The sequence below is a fragment of the Lutra lutra genome, chromosome 8, assembly GCF_902655055.1.
Source record: "Lutra lutra chromosome 8, mLutLut1.2, whole genome shotgun sequence".
In the NCBI taxonomy this organism is placed as follows: Eukaryota; Metazoa; Chordata; class Mammalia; order Carnivora; family Mustelidae; genus Lutra; species Lutra lutra.
This window is the reverse complement of record NC_062285.1, coordinates 89,839,915-89,861,940: the sequence shown is the minus strand read 5'-3', so window position 1 is coordinate 89,861,940 and position 22,026 is coordinate 89,839,915. Positions and strand designations below refer to the sequence as shown.

Below are 22,026 nucleotides of genomic sequence, written 5' to 3'. Positions count from 1 at the left end.
ATGACATTTCTTCTTAAAATACTTTATACCTTTGAGTATTTTTGCCTTGTGCAAAAAACCAACTTTGGGGGGTTTTTTTGAACTTGCAAGGCAATACAAGGTTCTTGAACAATCCACTTTCCCTTGCTTGCCATTTCTTAAACAGGCCAAGCACGCACGTTCCCTCCCTGCAGTCTTTGCATCTTTTCTCTCTGCCTGGAACGTTCTTCTCTCTAGATATTCTTATAGCTTTCCCACCTCATGAATCCATTTATAGATTCTGTTATCATGTAGAGACCGCCCCCCATTTAAAATAAATAAACCTCCTACAGTTATGACAATCTTTATCCCTTTACTGTTTTTCTTCTTTTATCATATCTATTGGTATCCGACATTAAATTTCACATTTGTTTACATGTTTATTTATTCCCGATATTTGCTTACTAAAATGTAAGCTCAGTGGGACTAGAGTCTTTTGTTGGTTTGTTCTCACCTCATCACCAGAATAATGCTTGCACAAACCTAGGGCTCAAATGTACCTGATTTAAAGGATAAATAAATGTGAAAGGTGCAGTGTATCTGAGAAGTAACCACATAGCATTGACACATACTGTAACATTTCTCAATTCGAGGGCACCATCTTTGCTGGGGCAAGAAATTCCTAGCGTGGTTGGAAAGGGGCCCCCTTCCTCTTTTCTGAAAGATATAAACATACAACATGTAAACGTACAACATGGCAGTTGGTGCTGAAAACCTGAGGCTGGACGTTGAAGAAGGTCATTACTCCAAACTCCTTCCTTTATATAAAGAAAACTGTTAATCTGAATGTCATCATGTCCTCTCAGCGAAGATTATGCAAGAGCAAGGGAAAGAAGCGTGCCTATTGCCGAACTGAGAAAAGAACGTGTTCCTTCCCAGCTGTACCTTCTAAGAGGAATCCCATGGTCACAAGCTCGTATGCCTCCATTTATCAAATAGCATTCACACACCTTTACGTTTGGTTCTGAGTTTACTATTATGTGATTTAAGTAGTGTGAAAAGACAAAACAAATGCTAAGATAGGAAAGCATGCTCCAGTCATACACCTTTTTCCTTTCAAGGGTAAAAATTTTATTTTTGAGGAACTTCATACTGCACATTTTTAAAGAGTCACATAAGAAAGCAAAAATGTTATCCTCCCCTCATCCTAGAAATAAATAAGAAGGGCATAAAATTTCTTTTTAAATCACGACACTTGGAAGTTTAGCACCAGCATCCAAAATGAACAAAAAAGGAAAAAAAAGCATTTACTATATATTTCAGATTCCTTTGGTTGGGGTTCTCCCCACGTGGTATTAATATTTCTTCTTTCAATTCATATTACCAAAACAGTAAAAACCAGGAAAAAAATATAAACCTAGTGGTTGCTGAAACTGGGGAGGTTGCTCTCTTGTCTTTTGTGCAGGCATTCCCGGGATCTCAGCTTGCTAGAAAAATTGGCTGACGTTTTCCTTTTGTAGTTGTCAGTTTCATAAAGAATAATAGTAAACATTCTAATGTCCACATCTTGGTTATTAGTCTTCCACATTATTGCTTGGATGTTTCTTTGGTGTTGGTTAAAGTCATGTTCTGCTTTCTGCTTTATTTTTTTTAATGGTCATTAATTCTTTAGGTCACCTGGAAAAAAATTAAAACCAAGAGTGACAAAATGACCAAAAGTTCAAGAATAAAAAGGCAAAATGTAATTCAAAAAACAGTGTTTCAGAAGCTCTAAACAGAATCTATCCTTGCATTTATAGATTTGTAAAGTATACATTTAATAAAAATTCTTATAAACCAGAACATTCAGCCCATGGTAGTAATAATTTTATAAAATTATTTAAGAGAAAATTATCATCATGAAGCCTTTTCAAATAAATGATTCTACAGTATCACCAATTCTTCATAATCATTTTAGTGGCTGCACAGTATTTCCTAACATGAATATACCCCCAAACTGAGCCCTTTCCCAAGGTTAGGTTACAGATAGTAGAAATATTTGTTTCCCTATATTTTGGATTATTTCCTTAGAAGACCTAGAAATAATGTTACTAAGTAGAAGTATGCAGCCAAATGATGGAAACACAGTTCTAAGTCAGTTAATGCAAGCAAATTTAAATAGGGACCTTAATTCTGATACACTGTCCACAGAACCCAGAGAGAAAATACAACATACCCAGCATAACAAATGTCTACCTGACACAACGTTACGAGTTTAACAATCTCTTTTTAACTAAAAACTAATTCTTTATTTAATGAAAAGGGCAACAACCAAGAAATACTCGGAAATTTAAGTCCCAGGAGTTACCAGGTAAAAAACCCAGAATGAGAACTACTATCATGGCTTCTAAATTCCTTTAAGAGTGGCTTCACAATTGGGTCAGTCTTTCCAGTTATATTTCTCGCTACATAAAGTTTCCAAGGTCTTCACCAGGAAAACAGGAAAGCAGAAGACGTTGATAAAGACACAAGCTGACCTTCACCCAGAGGCTGCGCTATACCACGCCCTGTTCAAGCCCTTCGCACCTGTTCTCTCATTAATTCTCGACAGAACCGTAGTAAGTCTAGCTGGCACCCTGTTTTACCAGCAGCAGACACTGCTGAAGTAAAGGATAAACAAACCACTCTGCCGAGGTAGAGGATAAACAAACCCACTCAGTAGCACCCAGCAAATGCGTAGGAGATCCTGCACTGAGTACAGAAACCCCCTGATCCTCACACAGTCTACTACACAGCCTCAAAATAAATTCTGTTGGTTATGAAAGGGAAGAAAAAAGCACTCTACATTTATTCTGCAAATCAGTCTCATTCAAGCTGGACAGTAGGTGTCATAAAGGTAAAACTTCCAAAGTTTTCTTAAGAGGTATTAGTATTAAAAATTGTCCAAAAAAAAAAAAAAAAAAAAAAATATATATATATATATATACTCTCACTAACTCTCATAATGTTAACACCCCCAAGGGCCTAGCAAATTAAGGTCAAATCCCATATTTAACCACTACAAATCCTCTTTCTCCAGAATCCTCAAGGAGACGAAAGGTGGGCCCAGAGGAGCCACAGAGCTGGTCCAGGCCAGAAGCCTGGGGGCTCCTACCTGGTGATGGTGAAGGTGCTTGGGGAGCCTGGTGTCACTCAGCACTGCTCTGCCCGGTGGCTGGAGCGGGGTTCTCAGACGGTGCTTCGCCTGCCTTGGTCTCAAACACGAAACAAAACCACAGGTCAGGAATCAATCGGTCCACATGACAATTGGACAATTTGTCCAATGACAAAGTTTAAGACTAAAAGGTCTCAAAAGTTGGCATCTTGCTGCTTATGAGAGTAAATCACCATGCAAAATTAACTATTCTTAAGTAGGAGTCAAAAACCAGTACCACAGAAGAAAAGCCCATAAATGACAACAGAGCACCACCACTGTCCACAACAAAAAGTCCCTGATACCCAACTGTTTTCAATCCGTACTTAGAAAGGCTCCTCTCTAAATGCTGTCCTTTGTACAGAGGGCCCTAAACATGCTAATTCTGAATCTCCATTAGGTATGCATAATTTTTTCAGAGAATGTTAATTAGCCGAATTTAAATATTTCGTTTGTGTTATGTACAGGCCATTCTCTCTCCATTACATATATTATATAGATATAGGTCTTAAGCAAAGTATTATATATTAAAAATATAGTATCATCTATATGAGATATAGAGTGCTGGATATGAAATTCCTATAAATGTTATTAGAAATAACATTTTATAAAAAAATGCTAATCATCAGTTACCAGGTTATGAAACCACTGTTAGGCTGGAAGACAAAATAGGGTCTGACATGATTAAGGATGATCTGGCACCACCCCTTCCGGCTGTCTCAATCTACCTCTTTGCCATCTTGGGAAGGAGCATTAGGAGGACGGGGACGACGCCGGTAGTTGTACGGGCGTCGGTATCCACGGCGAACAGATGGCTGATTTGGCCCATTGGCTGCTTGTTGGTTCTCCTTGTCTTCAGCCTCACCAACAGCTGGGGCAGGTCGGGGCCGAGGAGGGCCTCTAGAGCAGAAAACACAAAAGGAAAAGAGCACAGGTACAAAGGATAGGGGGCCTTGAGTACAATCTGTATTTTTTTAAGATTAAATTAAGTCAACGAGGGGCACCTGGGTGGCTCAGTGGGTTAAAGCCTCTGCCTTCGGCTCAGGTCATGATCTCAGGGTCCTAGGATCGAGCCCCACATTGGGCTCTCTGCTCACCCTCTCTCTGCCTGCCTCTCTGCCTACTTGTAATCTCTGTCAAATAAATAAATAAAATCTTTAAAAAAAAAAAGATCAAGTCAATGATTCAGTATTTATTGCAAGAATTACACACAGGCTAACGCAGCAAACAGAATTGAGAGTTCTGTGAAAAAACCCTGTTTTTCCACTATTTTCCCTTTTCTTCTGAATACCGATTTGTAGTGACCAAAGCTACACTGGACACATCCCAGGACCCTGCCAGGCACTGGCCAGGCCCCGAGGACAGAAAGATTTATAAAGAAAAGTGGTGTCTGGTATTTGCCCTCCTTGAACACGTTAGTGGAGGCTACGGGGATTACACATGGGGGAAAACTCATATGACCACGTGCCAGAGCCTGGGCTGGATGATTTGGTGTTAAATATTTCATTTCAATGCCAACTGAATCCAGTTGGATTCAATCCAGTTGAAACTGGATTTATGGTGAGAATACCAAGAGTAGTGTAGAGAGGGCAAGTATTTGGTTGAACCCTAAGGAATGCTGCTTTTTATAGGTCGACAAAGGTCAAATGTAATTTTGGCAAGATCACACACAGCCAGGGATCAACAGAGCTGGAGCCGACATTACCACTGTCTCCTTTCTGTTTTCCTTAAGACACCTCCATGAAGTCTCTTATTTTTGAAAGTCCTTAGTAATTAATCATTAGGAATGATTATTCTAAAACTGGAATGAATCTTGCGAGGAAAAAGGACACACAGTGGTACAAATCCTATCTCAAAATGACAGACTTACTCTCTTTTCAATAAACCCATATTGCCAAACCTCAAGATGGTGTCAATGTCGATCAGGAGTGAAGGCCCACTTTTTTCACTCACATCAAGGACCAGGGAGAGGAACAGGAAGGCTTCTGATATAAAGAGCTTTACAAGGATCTTAAGGAGTCTAGCCCAACTCAGTCTTCACAAGGGATAAAGCACAAACAACCTACTCCTTCACGAATATGAACATCACTGGTAGTAACAATGTCTTGTGCTTTATGAGGGCTTACTATATACCAAGTACCGTTATCTTAGATTCATTGGTACTTTTAAAAATTGTAAAATATTCTTAAATCTCCATCTTAAGAGACCTGGTATAAGTCTGAAGTGTCCAGGAATCTCGAAAGGAGACACAGGTCCTAATTGCCAGCAAGATGGGAGGAATTTAAACACAATCTGATCTGTAGCCTGACTTAATACCTACACTGCCTTTGTTATCCAAATTCAACATCCCAAATACTTTCCTGGCACGCACTCCTTCCTCCATTTGTAGCTCTACCAGTAATCACCCATCAATTAACTTACTGCTTATTTCATTAAATATAATAAAAAATTAAGTATTAATTCATACCACATGAAAGTTAACAAATACACTTGATCTTAGCCAAAAGGCCAAGAAGCAATGAAGGTTAACAAATACAAATAATATTTGGTACAGAGACACCTAAATACTTTGTTAGATTGGGGGGAAATGTCCCATGGCCCTCTGAAAGCTTATTACAGAGTTCCCCCAAAACTTAGGATACAGCCACTTCTTCTAAATATATAAGAGATCCATAAAACAGACCCACAACACACTCATCCACTGTATTCACAAGTGCTTCAACTGGTCATTAGTGAAAAACGTCACATACCTCCGGTATCTCGGGCGGTAAGTTGGATTTCGATGAACCGGTCCCTGAAGCTGTGCCCCCTCTGGGACTCCCTCCTTCATCTCTCCAATCTCACCAGCCTACAAGAAGACAGTGAGAGCTGAAAATGAATGTCATACTACCAGATATAAGAGACATAGAGCCTACAGTTAATTCAGAATTTTTTTTTTTAAGTAAAAAGAGGCTTCATTATAAAGCCAAGAACCATCAGCTTTACCAGTGAACTGTTTACTGATTTAGATCTTCACGAATGATAGCAAAGAAAAACCCATTTCCACTAGAACAGTCCTTTGCCTATCACAGATCACCTTACAATACTAACTTAACATTTTGAAGTGTCCCATTCATCTCTTACCAAAAAAAAAAAAACCAAAAACCCTACATTATAAAAGGAAATACAATGATACGCCACTTTGACCTATGAGAATCTTTTCCATTTTTCAATTCAGACCCACTGATTCTATGAACAGGGTATCCCTTCAACCATTCATGGTTTCTATATTCAAAGGTTTTCCCATACCTCTTAACTACACCTTCACCTCTAATTTCCTCCTTTCATCTCTTTGTGTTATTTAAGTATACCCTTTAAAAAATAATAAAATTATACTTTCTTGATGGTAAATTTATTTTAGGTTGGGGATATAAAATTAATTTACTGTAGAACTCCCAGAGAAAGGAATGACTTAAAACTAGTAACAAAACCCAAGAGACATCTCTGGAATTCTTTATAATACAGCCACATCTCAACTTTCTTTTCCTCCACACTAACAACCTTTCCTGCTCCATATTTCACTAAGAAAAGAGAAGCAGCTGGCAAAGCATTTCCACATTCTTTCATTCTCCAATCTGCCCACAAACCTGCATTTGCCATAATTTTCTCCTCTCTCCTAACCCTGGGTGACTGGTCCATGCTGAGGTCCAAAGCCAACTCCTCTCTTACCTCGAATACTCGCTATCCCTCCTCCCCTTCACTGTATAATTTTCCCTCTTCTCTACACCCTCATTTTATCCAGGCACACAAAACAGGCTGAAAATAGCACCCATACTTGGCAATGCTTAAAAAAATAATCACAAACTTACAGAAAAGTTGGAAGGACAGAGCCTAATCCCCAGGCCCCATTCAAGCTTCACCAGTTGTTCCAATAATGTCCTTGACAGCAAAAAAGACCCAAGCAGGACATGCAATGAATTTAGCTGTCTCTTTGCCTGGAACAGTTCTTCCATTTTTACTTGGTTTTCATGACCTTGACACTTTTAAAGATTACAGGCCAGTTATTTTATTCAATATGGGGCTGTTTGGTGTTTCCTCATGATTTAGCTTGTGCATCTTTGGCAGAGAAGCCACAGAAGTCATACAGCATTCTTCTCACTGCATCCTGCTGGATGCCATATGGTTTCAATTTGTACCGTTACTGACAATGTTCACTTTCAGAAGTAGTTAAGGTCATATCTGCCAAGGCTACTTCGCGGTAAATTTACTCTTTCTCTCTTTGTCCTTAATGAGGATTTGGAGAAGTACTTTCAAAGTCTGTAAGTATTTCCCTCCTCATCAAATCCTCAATATATTCATTTATGTATTTATATCTGTATAGGCTCATGGTTTTCTATTTTATTCAATGAGTTATATCTGTTACTATCATTACTGGCCAATGGGAAGCCTTTCAAGCTGGCTCACGTCCCTCTGACATGTCTCCAACATTCTTTGAGTACTTTCTTGCTTTTTGGCACAACAAGATGTTCCAGGCTCATATTGTACTTTCTCTGGCCCAGGTCTGAAATCAGCCATTTCTCCAAGAGAGCTTCTTTTTATTGGAGCATGGTATTTAGAAATGAAAAAATAGGGATCAGGTATGCTCAATGTTATTAAGGAGTCTCTGTTTTCAGGCCATCTCTGTAGACAGAAACAAGGGACACACACATGGTAATATATACCAATACATACACAGTATGAGCTGCACATCTATACATGTGTGTGGGGGTGTGTGAATGTAAAGCACATTTGACTTGCCCCTCTATAATGGCTTTAGGAGTAAGTTGTTAGGGAGGGAAGGATTAGGGAAGCCAGGATAGAATTCACTAAATGTCAAAACAAAAAGCAAACAAAACCTTGCCGTGATCCCATATCCTCCTCCAGCTTCTGCCCCACTTGAGTTCCTCTACAGACACACACATAAAAGAAAACCATTAACGCTACTACCACAGAAACCTCAAGGGAGAATCTAATACCTTTTCTTCCTCGGCCTCTGCACTCTTCAATTCATTTTTTCTTTTTTTAAATATTTTATTTATTTATTTGACAGACAGAGATCACAAGTAGACAGAGAGGCAGGCAGAGAGAGAGAGGGAAGCAGGCTCCCTGCTGAGCAGAGAGCCCGATGCGGGACTCGATCCCAGGACCCTGAGATCATGACCTGAGCCGAAGGCAGTGGCTTAACCCACTAAGCCACCCAGGTGCCCTCTTCAATTCATTCTAACCAGACTTTTGCTCTTACCAGACCACTAACCTCCAAGTTACCAAACCCAGTAATCAATTCTCAGCCCAACTTCCTATGCTTAACAGCATTTAACACAGCATTTCCTCCTTGAAATATGTTCTCCCTATCTGGTTCTTCTTCATCTTCCTTGTCTTGCATTGTCAGTGTGCCCCAGGACTCAGTCCAAGGATCAATTTTCAACCAACACTCATTTGATAGTTAATACCATCCCAGGCCAGGCCTTTTAATAAGTCCTTATGACTCTGAAGTTCTACCTAGTCCCCCCACAACCCCTGGACTCCCTTAGGCCTCTGTCCCTGCCGACCCCAGCCTTTCCCAGTACCTGAAAGACTCATGCCCTCCCTTCATTCATGACCCCAAAGGCTTTGATAAACACCTAATCTAAAATGACACCTTCCTAACTTAAGCCACGTTATCCCTCTTGACTGTGCTTTACTTTTCTGCCTACTTCACATCTCCAAGGAAAATTAATGTGGAAGAGGGATGGTAGGGGGAGATCTCTAGATGAATTCTACCTTTCCCCCAAACCTAATCTTTCTTCGATCTTACTCTATTTGTTTAAATCAAAAGCCACAGAGGTATCCTTTACTCTTCACAACACACATTCACTCCATTATCAAATGCCGTCAAAACTAGGTTTAAAACATTTTCTCAATCTGGCCACTTAGCACACCTCCACCGCTAGCATTCCTGTCCGTGCCGTGACCAGCTCTGCTCGGGGAGATGACAGCAGCTGGTCTCTCTACTTCCATCCCGCCTCCTGTGGTCTAGCTTCCACAGATAGTCCCATGAGCTCTTAAATATGTGTCTTCCCTGTTCATATCCCTTTACTGGCTTTTTGTCACATCTAGAGCAAGTCAGCAGTCCTTACCAGTCTGCCAGGCAGGCTGGAGCTGCTCTAAAATACTACCCTAATCTCACCTCCCACCCCTTGCAGCCTCCCTCACAGCTGTCCTAACCACACAAGCCTCCCTTTAGTGCTCTAAACAAGCCAAGCTGCTTCTCCCCCAGGAACTTTGATTCACAAAAAGCAGACAGAAGCAGCAATTAACATGTATGAAGGATTAGAATTTACTAGAATGGTAAGATGGGAAGAGCATCAGCAGAAACTGAGTTTAAATCCAGCTCTACAACTTCTTGCCCACACAACCTTAGGTAAAAGTTGCCAGTTTTTAAAAATACTCAAATCTCTTCATTTGTAACACCACCAGTAAAAAATATGGAAACCACTGCCAATTTTATAAAGCTACAGGGAAGACTGAATGAACACTGATTTCAAACATCTGTCACCTGGTCAAGGCCAAATAATTTATACGCCTTTTCCTCATACACTTCTTTTCTCAAAGACCACAAATAGCTGCTCTTCGCTCAGTAACCGGTTCTACTTAACTTCCAAGTGCAAATTAAATTAAAATCAAGCTAGAATATTATCTTTAAAAAAACAGAAGTCATTTGGTCACTGATATATCATGCTATACATGTCCTTTGTACATAAGGGAAAACCTATTGTCCTGTATATTGTCATTTTTTCCCCCTTACGTCCAATAAATTTCAGTATTTATGTAGTAGAAAATGTTTGCAAACACTTTTCTATCTGACCTCAAGAATTTTAACATCCTAGAAATCTCTCTACACTTTTAAGCCATTACACTAATAGCCTGAAGGTAGCCTAGCTGTATGGAAGAGTTTTAGGGATTTTCGTCTGATGCTGTTGATTGCCTTAAGCAGATGTGTATTAGAAAGACTGCTAAGGAAAAGATGTTGAAGGAATCTAAGCACAGTCTTTATTTCATATGTGGAATGGATGAGAGGTCCAGCTCAAGTTAAAACAACTCCATGCAATTATCAGAATAAGCAAACATTTCTCAAAATTCGTTTTCAGCCAGCTTGTGCAAATGCTGCTCCCCCTAGCACTGAAGAATCATTTTGCTCTGAATCTTCAATTCCTAAGATGAAATACGATTTATTTTAAAAACACAGAAAAAAGAACCAGCATGTTCTAAAAAAAATGACACATACGGACGTGCTAAATACTAAGAAAGATTATTTCAGGAAAGTACAACTAATGCCCTAAAAATAAATGTGTATTCCAATCTCACTGACTCTTCCTGTTCTCATTTCCTAGAAGCCCTGAGTGCTGCCCTAAAGAAACCTACTATGCCTCATGGACCCAATCTCTCCATATATGCAAGTCTACTCGTTATTTTTAGCACATTCGTCAGGGACAGCTGTTAAAGAGTGGAAGGGAAATAACAAGAAGCAATGTAGAAAGAACACAGTCATGTGTGATGGGATAGGAGATGGGTAGCAAAGAACAGACTGAACATAGTGTTCAGTCAAAACACTTAGTGGAAAAACAGAAAACAAAAAACAAGGACACCAAGAGGAAGACGTTATAGTGAGTGATAGCAAAAATGATATCCTATCCCAAGTCTTCCAAATTTCCTGGGGACTGTGAAATTGGTACAAGTTTATTAATTATAGGTCAAGTTCACAATAGCTGTATCAGTATTTTTCAGTTAAAAAAGGAGAATCAATAACTAATCAACAATCTCCACGTCTACATTAGGTTTTCTTAATAATCAATGCCATCTCACAATATTAATATTTATTTAGAGATTTTATCTATCCTGAGGCAGTGGACCAAAATCTTCACCTTGATTTAATCATCATAAATCCATGGAAGAGTTACCTTATTATCCCCCATTTAATGGATGAGGGTTAAACTCGTTTTCTTGAAAGCTCACAGATTCTCACAGCAGAGACAAGACTCCAATCCAGGTCTGCCGACTTCAGAGTTCAAGCTCTTAATGCATACCCATCTGCGTCTCTACTTTAAACTGCACGCTATTCACCAGGGTGCCCAAGTACAGGCATGGCTCCCGTGGCTATGCTTGTGTTACCATTACTAGCCTGGCTGCTCTGGAAACGTACACTAAAGGCCTTGCCCCAGCTTCTGCAGCATCGGGAAGCCACAGGCAAGGTTTGATTCCCGGCGGCTGATGTTGAAGGAGGAGGAGGAAGAGGAGGCAGAGGAAGGATGGAGGGGTGAGGACTGCTGAAGACAAGTCCCAGGTGCATTTTACCTGCATTCTGTTGGGATGGGGAAAGACCCGTGAGCGACGGTCAAAGGTCTGTCCCACGTGGTAAGGCGGGAATCGCCTCCGGTACTGAGGGCGATACTGGGGGCGGCGCAGCTGACTCCGGGCCCCAGAGAACTGCCCGTCAGTGGCAGGGGGCTCAAATCCTTCACTGCTGCCGCTCCCTTCCTCCTCCTCCTCCCCAGCGTACTAGCAAGCAAAGAAACAGAGATTCAGAAGAAGTTTCGGCAAGGACAGAACCACAGAATACCACTTAGGATGAGTATCACCAAAAGAAAAAAAAAATCCCCCCCAAAAGAATAATCCCTTCTATTACACAGGCAGAATGCATTTAACCCAGGTTATCATGGGATCACCGGGGATAAACAACATTGAGATCAAAGTAGGTCTGTGCAGATAAAATACCAAGCAGCAGAGAAGCAAGAGCAATCTATAATGAATTTAGCAGTCGTCTAATTAGAATTGGTGACTATCTGTTGATCAACCATCCCCCAAAAAACAACTACAAGGTTGGTACTAATTAGCTCTGCCAAATGAGTATTTCCCAACATTTGCCATCCACTGGGGTGAAGTCAGGACAAAGCAAGAAGAAAAAAAATACTTTGTGGTGTTCTCAATAGGTTTGTCCTAAGAGTCTAACCATCCCGCAGCAGTTCTCAAAGTGTGCACAGGGTCTCGAAACCTTCCCAAGTGGGAGACAGGCACTGAATTCAAACATCCTGGTAACACTACCAAGACACTATTTGCCTTTTCCCCTCTTATTCTCTCATGGGTATGTGGAAGGGTGCCAAAAAGCTACAATGACATAAAACCTCTTAGCTGACTAAATGCAGAACTAGATATGAAAATCCAGCTAGCTTTTATTAAACCAAATATCCATTTGCAAAAATATAAGCAACATCATGCTTCTTACTCAATTTAAAAACAGTTTTCATTAAAAATGTTATTTATATTTATGTGTAATGAGTTTATTTTAAATCAATTAAATATCTTTTAAATAGCTGCTCTAATTGCTGATATAATATTGATACAATAAACACACATAAACAAAAACTCTGGGATTGTCCATAACATTTAAGCATATAAATGGGTCTAAAAACCAAAAAGTTTGAGAACCACTGACTTATGGCATGATTCTCTTCATGTGTTTTGGAATAAAGTTTTAATTGTACTTTTATAGTAGTAAGTAACAGATTTAGGCAGTTTCTAAATATAGGCCTTATTAAAAAAGGAAACTAGACCTTATATTTTTTTCCCATATTTAAGCTACCATATCAAATACTAATGTTTTATATTAAAAAACAAACAGCCGGGGCGCCTGGGTGGCTCAGTGGGTTAAGCCTCTGCCTCAGGTCATGATCCCAGGGTCCTGGGATGGAGCCCCCCATCTGGCTCTCTGCTCAGTGGGGCGTCTGTTTCCTCCTCTCTCTCTGCCTGCCTCTCTGCCTACTTGTGATCTCTCTGTCCAATAAATAAATAAAATCTTTAAAAAAAAATTAAAAAAATAAAAAAAAAACCAGCCAAACATCCCTCAAAGAATTTACCTCAAATCTTAAAGGATAAAGATATGCAAATGCCAAAGGTAGTCAAGAGAAATTTAACTATAGTTTTCAAAAATGAATAAATTAAAACTAACAAAATAATGACCCATTTCTTTAAGATTTAGAACCCTCCAGAACCACCACATGGGCGACTAAACTCCCAAAGAGGAAAAGTCTCAACTACAGTCTAATTTCAGAAAAATCAAGCCATTCTACACTTCGTAAAACCTGCATCAGACACAATGCCCAGCTATATAAAAACATACTAGTATAGAAAATATACACCAAAATAGTTAAGTGTGAGACTGCATAAATCATTATTTATTACAGCCAAATCTTTCATTAAGAGTTTTATAAAATAAGAATAATGGCACTGCCATTGCCAAACATGTTCTTTCCAGCTAAGGAAAAAAGTCTTTGAAGAAAAATTTCTTGGGACGCCTGGTGGCTCAGTCGGTTCAGCGGCTGCCATAGGCTCAGGACACCATCACCAGGTCCTGCGATGGAGCCTCACATCTGGCTCCTTGCTCAGCAGGGAGCCTGCTTCTCCCTCTGCCTGCCACTCCCCCTGCTTGGGCTCTCGCTCTCTGACAAATAAATAAATAAAATCTTAAAAAAAAGAAAGAAAGAAAGAAAGAAAACAAAAATTTCTCACTAAAAAGTTTTTCTACCATTTTTACTTCTGAATTAACCTACTAATCAAAATACAGTTGGCCCTCGAACAATGTGAAGGTTAGGGGTGCCAACCCCATGCAGTCAAAAACCCCAAAACTTTTAACTTCCCCAAAACTTAACTAAAGGCCTATGGTTGTCTGGAAGCCTAATGATAACAGAGTCAATTAATACCCACTTTATATGGATTATATATATGATATACTGTATTCTTACAGCAAAGTAAGAATAAGTAGTATTTTTAAGAAAATCATAAGGGAAATACATTTACATTACTGTACTGTATTCACCAAAAAAGTCTGCAGGTAAGTGGACCCACATAATTCAAACACGTGTTATCCAAGGGTCAACTGCCATCAAAACTAGAGCTCTGGGAATCTGATGAACATGACAGAGTTAACTCGATATAATGAATGTTATAGTAACTCATTCCTATCTCTACCCCTGCATGGGTTTTTACTAAAAATTGAATAGGATAAGCAAAATATGTGTAAGAAAATAACAGAACTAGGCAGGAGGATGGGGGTGATGAGTGGGTGAAACAGGTGATGGTGATTAAGGAGGGCACTGGTGGGGTTTAGCACTGGGAGTATACGAAGTGTTGAGTAACTGTATTATACACCTGAAACTTATGCAGCACTCTATGTTAACTAACTGGAATTTAAAAACTTAAAACAAACAAACGAACAAAAAACTAGAGAACAGTAAAATAAAATTAAAAAAAAAGAAAATACAAAAAACAGAAAACTAAATAACAAGTATCTAATAAAAACCAATTTGGGCAGGGTGTTAAGATGACAGAATGAAGAGGGAAAGCATTAAGGTAAGCAGAAAGATGTAAACCTACCAAAGCATGGGGATAAATCCTTCTCATTCTGCAGACATTTTATTCTGGTGAGATTTTTCAAAAGCTTTTCTTGGATAATATACATAGCCACAATCTAGTGCTCACAAAGCATCTTCAGTTTTATTCTGTAGTGCCAATCCCACGTCATAATTCTTAAAACATCAAAAATAACTCAAATTTAATGGGATCCTCATGACTACAAATGAATGGGATTCTTTTCGGATCCTTGAAAGTACTTTAAATAGAGCCTTCTAAGGTAAGCTGCAGACAAGACTTGGTTGTAAACCCTTTCACCTGGATTGGTACCAATCTAAAGAACTAAAAATCTGGAGAATTACTTACTGCTTCTTCACTTAAAAATAATGGGGAAATGCTACGCTAAATAAAATAGTTACTTGGTCAAAGCAAATTAGTATTTCTGTGGTCAGTAGAGTTTTTTTTTGCCTATTCCCAAGCTATTCAGTCATTCTCCCTTGCCAACCAAACACTTATTTTCTTAGAGGTCAACAGTGCTAGTGCCAAGAGATGAACAACAGTTTTATACCAATCATGGAAATCCCATTCCCCTTTGCCAGTAAATGCCACATGACTAGGTTCTGACCAGATAAAAGAGCCAAAAAAAGAGAAAGCCCTTTTGACAACCCTGGCACATCTTATCTTAATTAAGCCTTCTTGTTAAAATATAATTGTCTGTTACTTGCAGCCAAATTTGTATAAACTGATACAACTTCTGCATGGCAGGTATCCAAAGAGACTTTGGCTATGGAAAAATGTTGGACATTAAAAATTTCCCACCCAAAAAAAAAAAAAAAAATCATTTTGTGCCTCCAAGAGAAGATACATCTATCTGCTCCAAGGATGCACACTTAATTTTAGACATGAAAATTTTTTTCATCACCATTTAAGAAGAGAGACAACATACATTACGGGGAGGTCCACGGCGCCTGCCATAGTAGCCGCGTCTGTAACGGCGCCGATCAGCAGCATAACGGCTCCCTTCCACGGGAACTCCATCTGGTCCAGTCACATTGGCTGCTTCTGCACCCTGAGTAAGAAAATAAAGATGGCCTCAAAATTAAAAGATGCTGAACACCATCCTCCCCAACCCCCCAAAAAAACAGCCTGGGACAGTCAGAATGTTAAAGACTGGCAGAACATACTCACAATTCCTATCAGAACCTCAAAAAAATACACCCAGGTATTAAAAAGGTGAGCAAGGTGCTTGGTGTACTGATTAGAATGTAGTTTCTTTGCTCACACAACCTCAACTTTTCCTTCCTGTTTGGTTATACGTTCAAGACAGGATGTACCTCTTTAAGAACATGAACTGGTAAATATAATACGATTATAAAAGAAATAATGCCAGGCCAGGAAGAATGTTCCTCAAAGGAAAATAACTGACACATTATCTTCTTAGAATAATATTGAAACCGGACGCCTGGGTGGCTCAGTCAGTTAGTTGTCTGCCTTCGGCTCAGGTCGTTATCCCAGAGTCCTGGGATCCAGCCCTGAGTGAGGAGTCTACTTCTCCCTCTCTCTCTGCCCCTCCCCCTGCCTCATGCACTCTCTCTCTCTCTGTCTCAAATAGATATTTATTTAAAAAAGGAAAAAAAGAAAAAATGTTGAAACCTGTATGATTCTAAGAGGCACTAGGAGAATAGCTATTCATGGGCTCAGATGGCTCTATCCAGCGCAGAGTGTTTGAGAGGGAAACTTCTCCCATCTTGGCAGCAACAGAAAAGGGTCCTTGATTTAGTAAGACATAGTTTTCCACAAATGTAGTGCTACTTTAGCCCTCCTTATTATCCTTGAAACAGACTTAACATTCTCCTTCTCAAATGGACAGATAAAATAATGCTTCAAAAACATAAAAAATTCAGACAAGAGATTCAAAACAGTCTATTGCACTCTCTACATCAATTTGTAAAACCTCACGTTCTGAAAACATACAAGGTAAAATAACCTGGCAACAAGTTTTAAGGGTTCAGTGGGTTAACAGAAATCACTACAGGTCAGCATTCGCTGGTGGATGACTTGAAACTCTATATTTGCAAGACAACCTAGGGATCACATTGGTAAACAATCATTTAAATTTCTCTATTAAATGCAGTAACTTTTGCTCTTTCAGCAAAACAGTTTGAGAGCTGTTAAGAATGTGGACCACAAAATGATGTGCATGTAAGTGGAAAGAGCACCTGCACAGTAAGTACTTCACTAGTCATTCTCTCAGTTTCTAATTCGGCTGTCACGAACGACCATGGCAGTTATACCACATATGGTTTTAAAATGTTTCTGATTCTAGATTGTTTTACTGGTATCTGTAATAGACTGTTGATTAAAAACAAAGCATAGGGGCGCCTGGGTGGCTCAGTGGGTTAAGGTCTCTGCCTTCGACTCAGGTCTGGATCTCAGGGTCCTGGGATAGAGCCCCAAGTCCGGCTCTCTGCTCAGAGAGGAGCCTGCTTCCCTTTCTCTCTCTCTGCCTGCCTCTCTGCCTACTTGTGATCTCTCTCTCTCTCTCTCTGTTAAATAAAAAAAAAAAAAAAAAAGCATAAAGGACATTACTAATATTGGAACAAATATGTAACAGTATTAAAAAAGTTCTGTAGATACATTTCAAGATGATCCATTAGCTTCTCATATGGCTCCTGATCTGACCAAAGCTGTTACACAGTCTACGAAGATGCTTCTGGCTTTCCAAAATCCAAGCCAAAGAGAAAACAGAGTGATTACATTAAATTTGTATCTTTTTTGGGGTGCCTGAGTGGCTCAGTTGGTCAAGAGTCTGACTTTTGATTTGGGCTCAGGACACGCTCTCAGGGTTATGAGACCTAGCTCCACAATGGGCTCCAGACTCAGTGGGGAGTCTCTGCTTGAGATTCTTTCCCTCCCCCTCCCTGTCCTGCCCCCAGCCCCAGGTGTGTGCATGCACATGCTCTCTCTTTCTCTCAAATAAATAAAGAAATCTTTTTTAAAAATTTGAATCTTCTTGGGGTGCTGGGGTGGCTCAGCCACTTAAGTGTCTGCCTTTGGCTCAGGTCATGATCTGATCCCAGGGTCCTAGGATCGAACTCCCTATCAGGCTCCCTGCTCAGCTAGGAGTCTGCTTCTCCCTCTCCCTCTGTGTGTGCACACGCACACTCTCTCTCAAATAAATAAATCTTTATCTTTTTTTTTTTTTTTTTTTTTTTTTTTAATTTGACAGACAGAGATCACAAGTAGGCAGAGAGGCAGGCAGGAGAGAGAGAGGAGGAAGCAGGCTCCCCGCTGAGCAGAGAGCCCAATGCGGGGCTCGATCCCAGGACCCTGGGATCATGACCTGAGCTGAAGGCAGAGGCTTTAACCCACTGAGCCACCCAGGCGCCCCTCAAATAAATAAATCTTTAAAATAATTTTTTGAATCTTCTTTTATTGAGGATAAAGCATTCTTTAATGTGTATTATTTGTGCAGAAGTGTTTATAAATCAGAGCATGGAAATTTTATACTTATAAAAAAGAAATCTTTCTCCCCAAAGCAACTTTTATCTATTTTGAATACTATGAAAATTATGAGTACCTGGCTGGTTCTGCTGGTAAAGCATGCAACTCTTGATCTTGGGGCTGTCAGTTTGAGCCCATGTTGGGTACAGAGATTAAAGTTAAATTTTAATCTACACTTGAGTATATATTGGGTAGCAAAACAAAATATTTCCTTTAAATTTTGAAAAATTAGCTTCTCCCTCCATAATTGAACAGGGTTCATCATTTATTAAATGAGAAATTAAAATGCCCTTTTATAACAAGTCAAAGAACATTTATAATGACATTCAATAATCAAAAATTTTCTACTTAGGGGCACCTGGTTGGCTCAGTGGATTAAGCCCCTGCCTTCAGCTCAGGTCATGATCTCAGGGTCCTGGGATTGAGCCCCGCATTGGGCTCTCTGCTCAGCAGGGAGCCTGCATCCCCCACCCCTTCTCTCTGCCTGCCTCTGCCTACTTGTGATCTCTGTCAAATAAATAAAATCTTAAAAAAAAATTTTTTTTCTACTTAAAAGTCACTTCTTCCTGTCAAAAATCCAAAGGAATGTTAATTCAAAAGGAGCTGAGGCACCATTTATTATGCAAGAAAAGCACAGGCCTACACACTGATACCCAGCCACAATATTTTCTCACCTTCTCTCCTTCAACCACATCAAACTCTACAGTCTCTCCATCGCCTACACTGCGCAGATATTTCCGTGGGTTATTCTTCTTGATGGCAGTCTGTCAAGAGAACAGAAAATTCTAAATGAAGTATATATCAATACTGGCCACAGATTTCATCTTCCAAGTTTACTGTGTGTATTATTAATTACTTTTTAAAATTATTCTCCCACTAACCTGGATCTCCAAAACAAAACTATGTTACACATTATTTTCTGGATTCATGCTATCTTCTGAAATTTTTCTTGATAGATGGATTAAACAGAGTGTTTAGTTACCACACACTTCTGTTACAACCCGATCGTGATATTGGATACTATTAGTTACCCTCAAACTATTAAGCATCTAAGATTCAGATTGAACATCCATCAGTGGGTGGGGCGGGGGGGAAATGCCGTGATGAAATCTTAAGGAAACACACAAATACATATTTCAGGTAGAGAGGTTTCTACAGACAAGAGATACTGCTAACTTCAAGAGGAACTGTAAAACATATGAAGAGAGGAGGGATGATGAAGAATAGAAAAAAGGAATTTAAAAATGCCAGAGGGATCATTTTCTGACAGAATACACAAAATTATCTCAAGAATGAAACATTACTGATCATCATAATCTGGCCTCTTCCCACCCCCACTCCCCGCCACTTTATGGATAAGAAAACACAAGCTGGTTAGTGATTTAGCAGAAGACCTAAAGATACAGCCTGGTGGGGAAAGTATAGGGGGAGTGGGTGGTGGAATGCATATCCCTGTACTGTATGATATTATTCAATATTTTCCCCATCACACCATTCATCTCTCACTCATCCCTATACACATATTCCCTGATGATGCATTAAAAGGTTCATGAAGCTGTTATGTGGCAGGGAGACACCCTGCCTATTAAAGTCCTCCCTTTCTCCCTATCTCAGGTCAGTGGAAGGGAGAGAACAATTCTGCAATGAATTTCCATTTCTTTAGCTGGTATCTCTAAATAGTTAAGGGGCTCAGAGTTTCTGTGGAACTAGGTCAACCTTATTTTATAAAGCGATTAGGCATGTGTAATCCAGCCCTTCCCTTACTCGAGTGGGAGGGAGGAGGGAAAAAAATGAGCCAATAGGGCAGAGACCTCACCCACAGAGGAAGAAAGGCAGCTCAGGACAGGATACATGCACCCGCGGTTAGAACATTCAGCCATTCCAAAAACAGCCCCTCCCTGCCGGCTCCTTCCCTTTTTCCTGTTAAACTGGGCAGGCCTCAACACATCGAGGTGACTCACACACAACCTCATGGGGGCTGGAATCAGGTCATATGCTTGCAGGCTAGTGATGCTGGCCACCAGTACAGAAACATGGGAGGTCCTTTTACTACAGCAGTCACCAGACACAAGAGTTCTTTACCCAAAAAGTCTATTTATTAGCTTCTAGGTATTAAAAGCAATACTTTCAGTCTGTTATGACTTCAAAAGTCACTGTATCTCAACAACAACAAAATCTATTCACCTTATCTAGGTACGACTGATACATATCCAGTCAAGCAGAAATGTAAACAAGAGAAACCACAACTAGAGAGCTTAATCTTAGATATCCCCAGCTCCTGTCACCACACCCACCTCAAAGCCACCGGACAGCACCAAACAGAAGGGAAACAAAACAGGAAAACCAGCTGCTTGACAGCCCTGCAGGTCAATGTGCTAGTACCTGGCTCTATACCTTCCTGTTATATGCTAAGAGCTCCCACATATTTGAGACAAGTCACTGAAACTAAATATAAAAAAGAATAAGGGGAGGCATATCTTCTTTGAACCAACATTATAAAACAAGTCCAGGATACATGATGAAATAAATAGCATCCCAGGCCAGGAATGTAGAGAGAGACAAAGATCCAGTAGCAGAGAAGCCTGCGGTTCCCATATTTTACCCGTTTTCTACATTTCCTTTGAATCCAAGGGAATGTGGACCTTTTGACCTGGAGATGTGCTAACCATGCCTCATTTTTTTTTTAAAGATTTTATTTATTTGACAGAGAGAGATCACAAGTAGGCAGAGAGGCAGGCAGAGAGAGGGAGGAAGCAGGCTACCTGCTGAGCAGAGAGCCCGATGCAGGGCTTGATCCCAGGACCCTGGGATCAGGACCAGAGCTGAAGACAGAGGTTTTAACCCACTGAGCCACCCAGGCGCCCCAACCATGCCTCATTTTAACAGGAGTGAGGACTATCCTGGGAACTGGGGAGTTTTCTCATGTCTTGGATACACACACTCTAACCATCTGCTTCACTGTGCTTTTATTTACCTCAAGTCAGAGTTCCTCTGGTAGAAGGGCTTTAACCAAGACCCACCCAGGCAAAAGTCAGATCAGTTCCAGCCAAACACCGAGGAACCACAAAGTCAGCAAAATAAGATGCTAACATGGAAACAAAATTTTGTTAAGGCCTCAAAGGTTTTAAAATTAGAAACTGGTCTTCACTGATTATTACTCCATTTGAATATTACTGCAAACATAAAAAACTAAAACGGTTAATATCGGGGATAGAAGAGTTTACCTGCCATCTTAAAAACGTGGAAATGAGCTCCCTTGAAAAAAATAAAAGTCACAGTAAGAGTTTAGAGTAGAATAATAGTTTATAGGACTTCATTTTGGAAAAAAGACAAGGGCAGATCACAGACACCCCTCTCCTCACACAGCAAATGTAACATTTATTATTCCTCTTACCTGATGTACAAATACATCTTCTTTGGTGTCATTTCTGTTGGGAGACAAAAAATTCACAAATAAAAGTACTAGGTATATGGAAATACTTAAAAGAACAGATGTTTTTATGGGCTTAGATTCCAAGACTTCAAAAAGACAACATAAATATTTGTTTAATCTCTCAACTTAACTCAGATGCCTGGAATCAGCCCTTGTGAAAAACTTTCAAACCTGCAAGATACCTGTCTTACTCCTCCATACTACCATAGTGCTTAGATCCAAATGTGCAGATTCTACAGAAACATCCCTTCCCTTTCATCTCATCCTAAATCACGTGGAATGTAATCAGAGCCTGCGATGTCCCTCCCAGTAAAGCAAAGTAAGACAGTTAAAAGGACAGGGCACAGCTGTGAACTAGGCTCTCCTTACACTGAAACCTAAAACAGCACCCCTCCATCCTTCCTGCCTTAATTCACCCCCCCACCCCACCAAATCAGATAAGGAAGAAATTAAGGAATTTTTTAAGGGCAGGGGCAGGGACAAAGAAAAATGACAATATCATGTAAAATAGCCTCAGACTCCCAACAGCCTACAGCTGTGTTCTCGATTTTATGTGGTT

At 40.0% G+C, this 22,026-nt stretch overlaps 1 protein-coding gene across 3 annotated transcripts in view; it reads right to left on the bottom strand.

Annotated features, from left to right (window-relative positions):
* Positions 1–1,196: 1,196 nt before the first annotated feature.
* YBX3 (Y-box binding protein 3) overlaps positions 1,197–22,026 on the bottom strand; it is a 25,938-nt gene continuing 5,108 nt past the window's right edge. Inside the window, exons 3-10 of one of the 3 annotated variants that reach the window (XM_047740835.1) lie at positions 21,429–21,462; positions 18,709–18,798; positions 15,477–15,599; positions 11,480–11,683; positions 5,881–5,978; positions 3,859–4,030; positions 3,092–3,191; positions 1,197–1,635 (exon numbers count right to left, since the gene is read on the bottom strand). In XM_047740835.1, the coding sequence (XP_047596791.1) occupies positions 3,126–3,191; positions 3,859–4,030; positions 5,881–5,978; positions 11,480–11,683; positions 15,477–15,599; positions 18,709–18,798; positions 21,429–21,462 (787 nt within the window). In that variant the 3' untranslated portion in view covers positions 1,197–1,635; positions 3,092–3,125. Of the gene's footprint in view, positions 1,636–3,090; positions 3,192–3,858; positions 4,031–5,880; positions 5,979–11,479; positions 11,684–15,476; positions 15,600–18,708; positions 18,799–21,428; positions 21,463–22,026 lie in introns of those variants that run through there. The other 2 variants (XM_047740837.1, XM_047740836.1) reach the window with 2 other exon arrangements.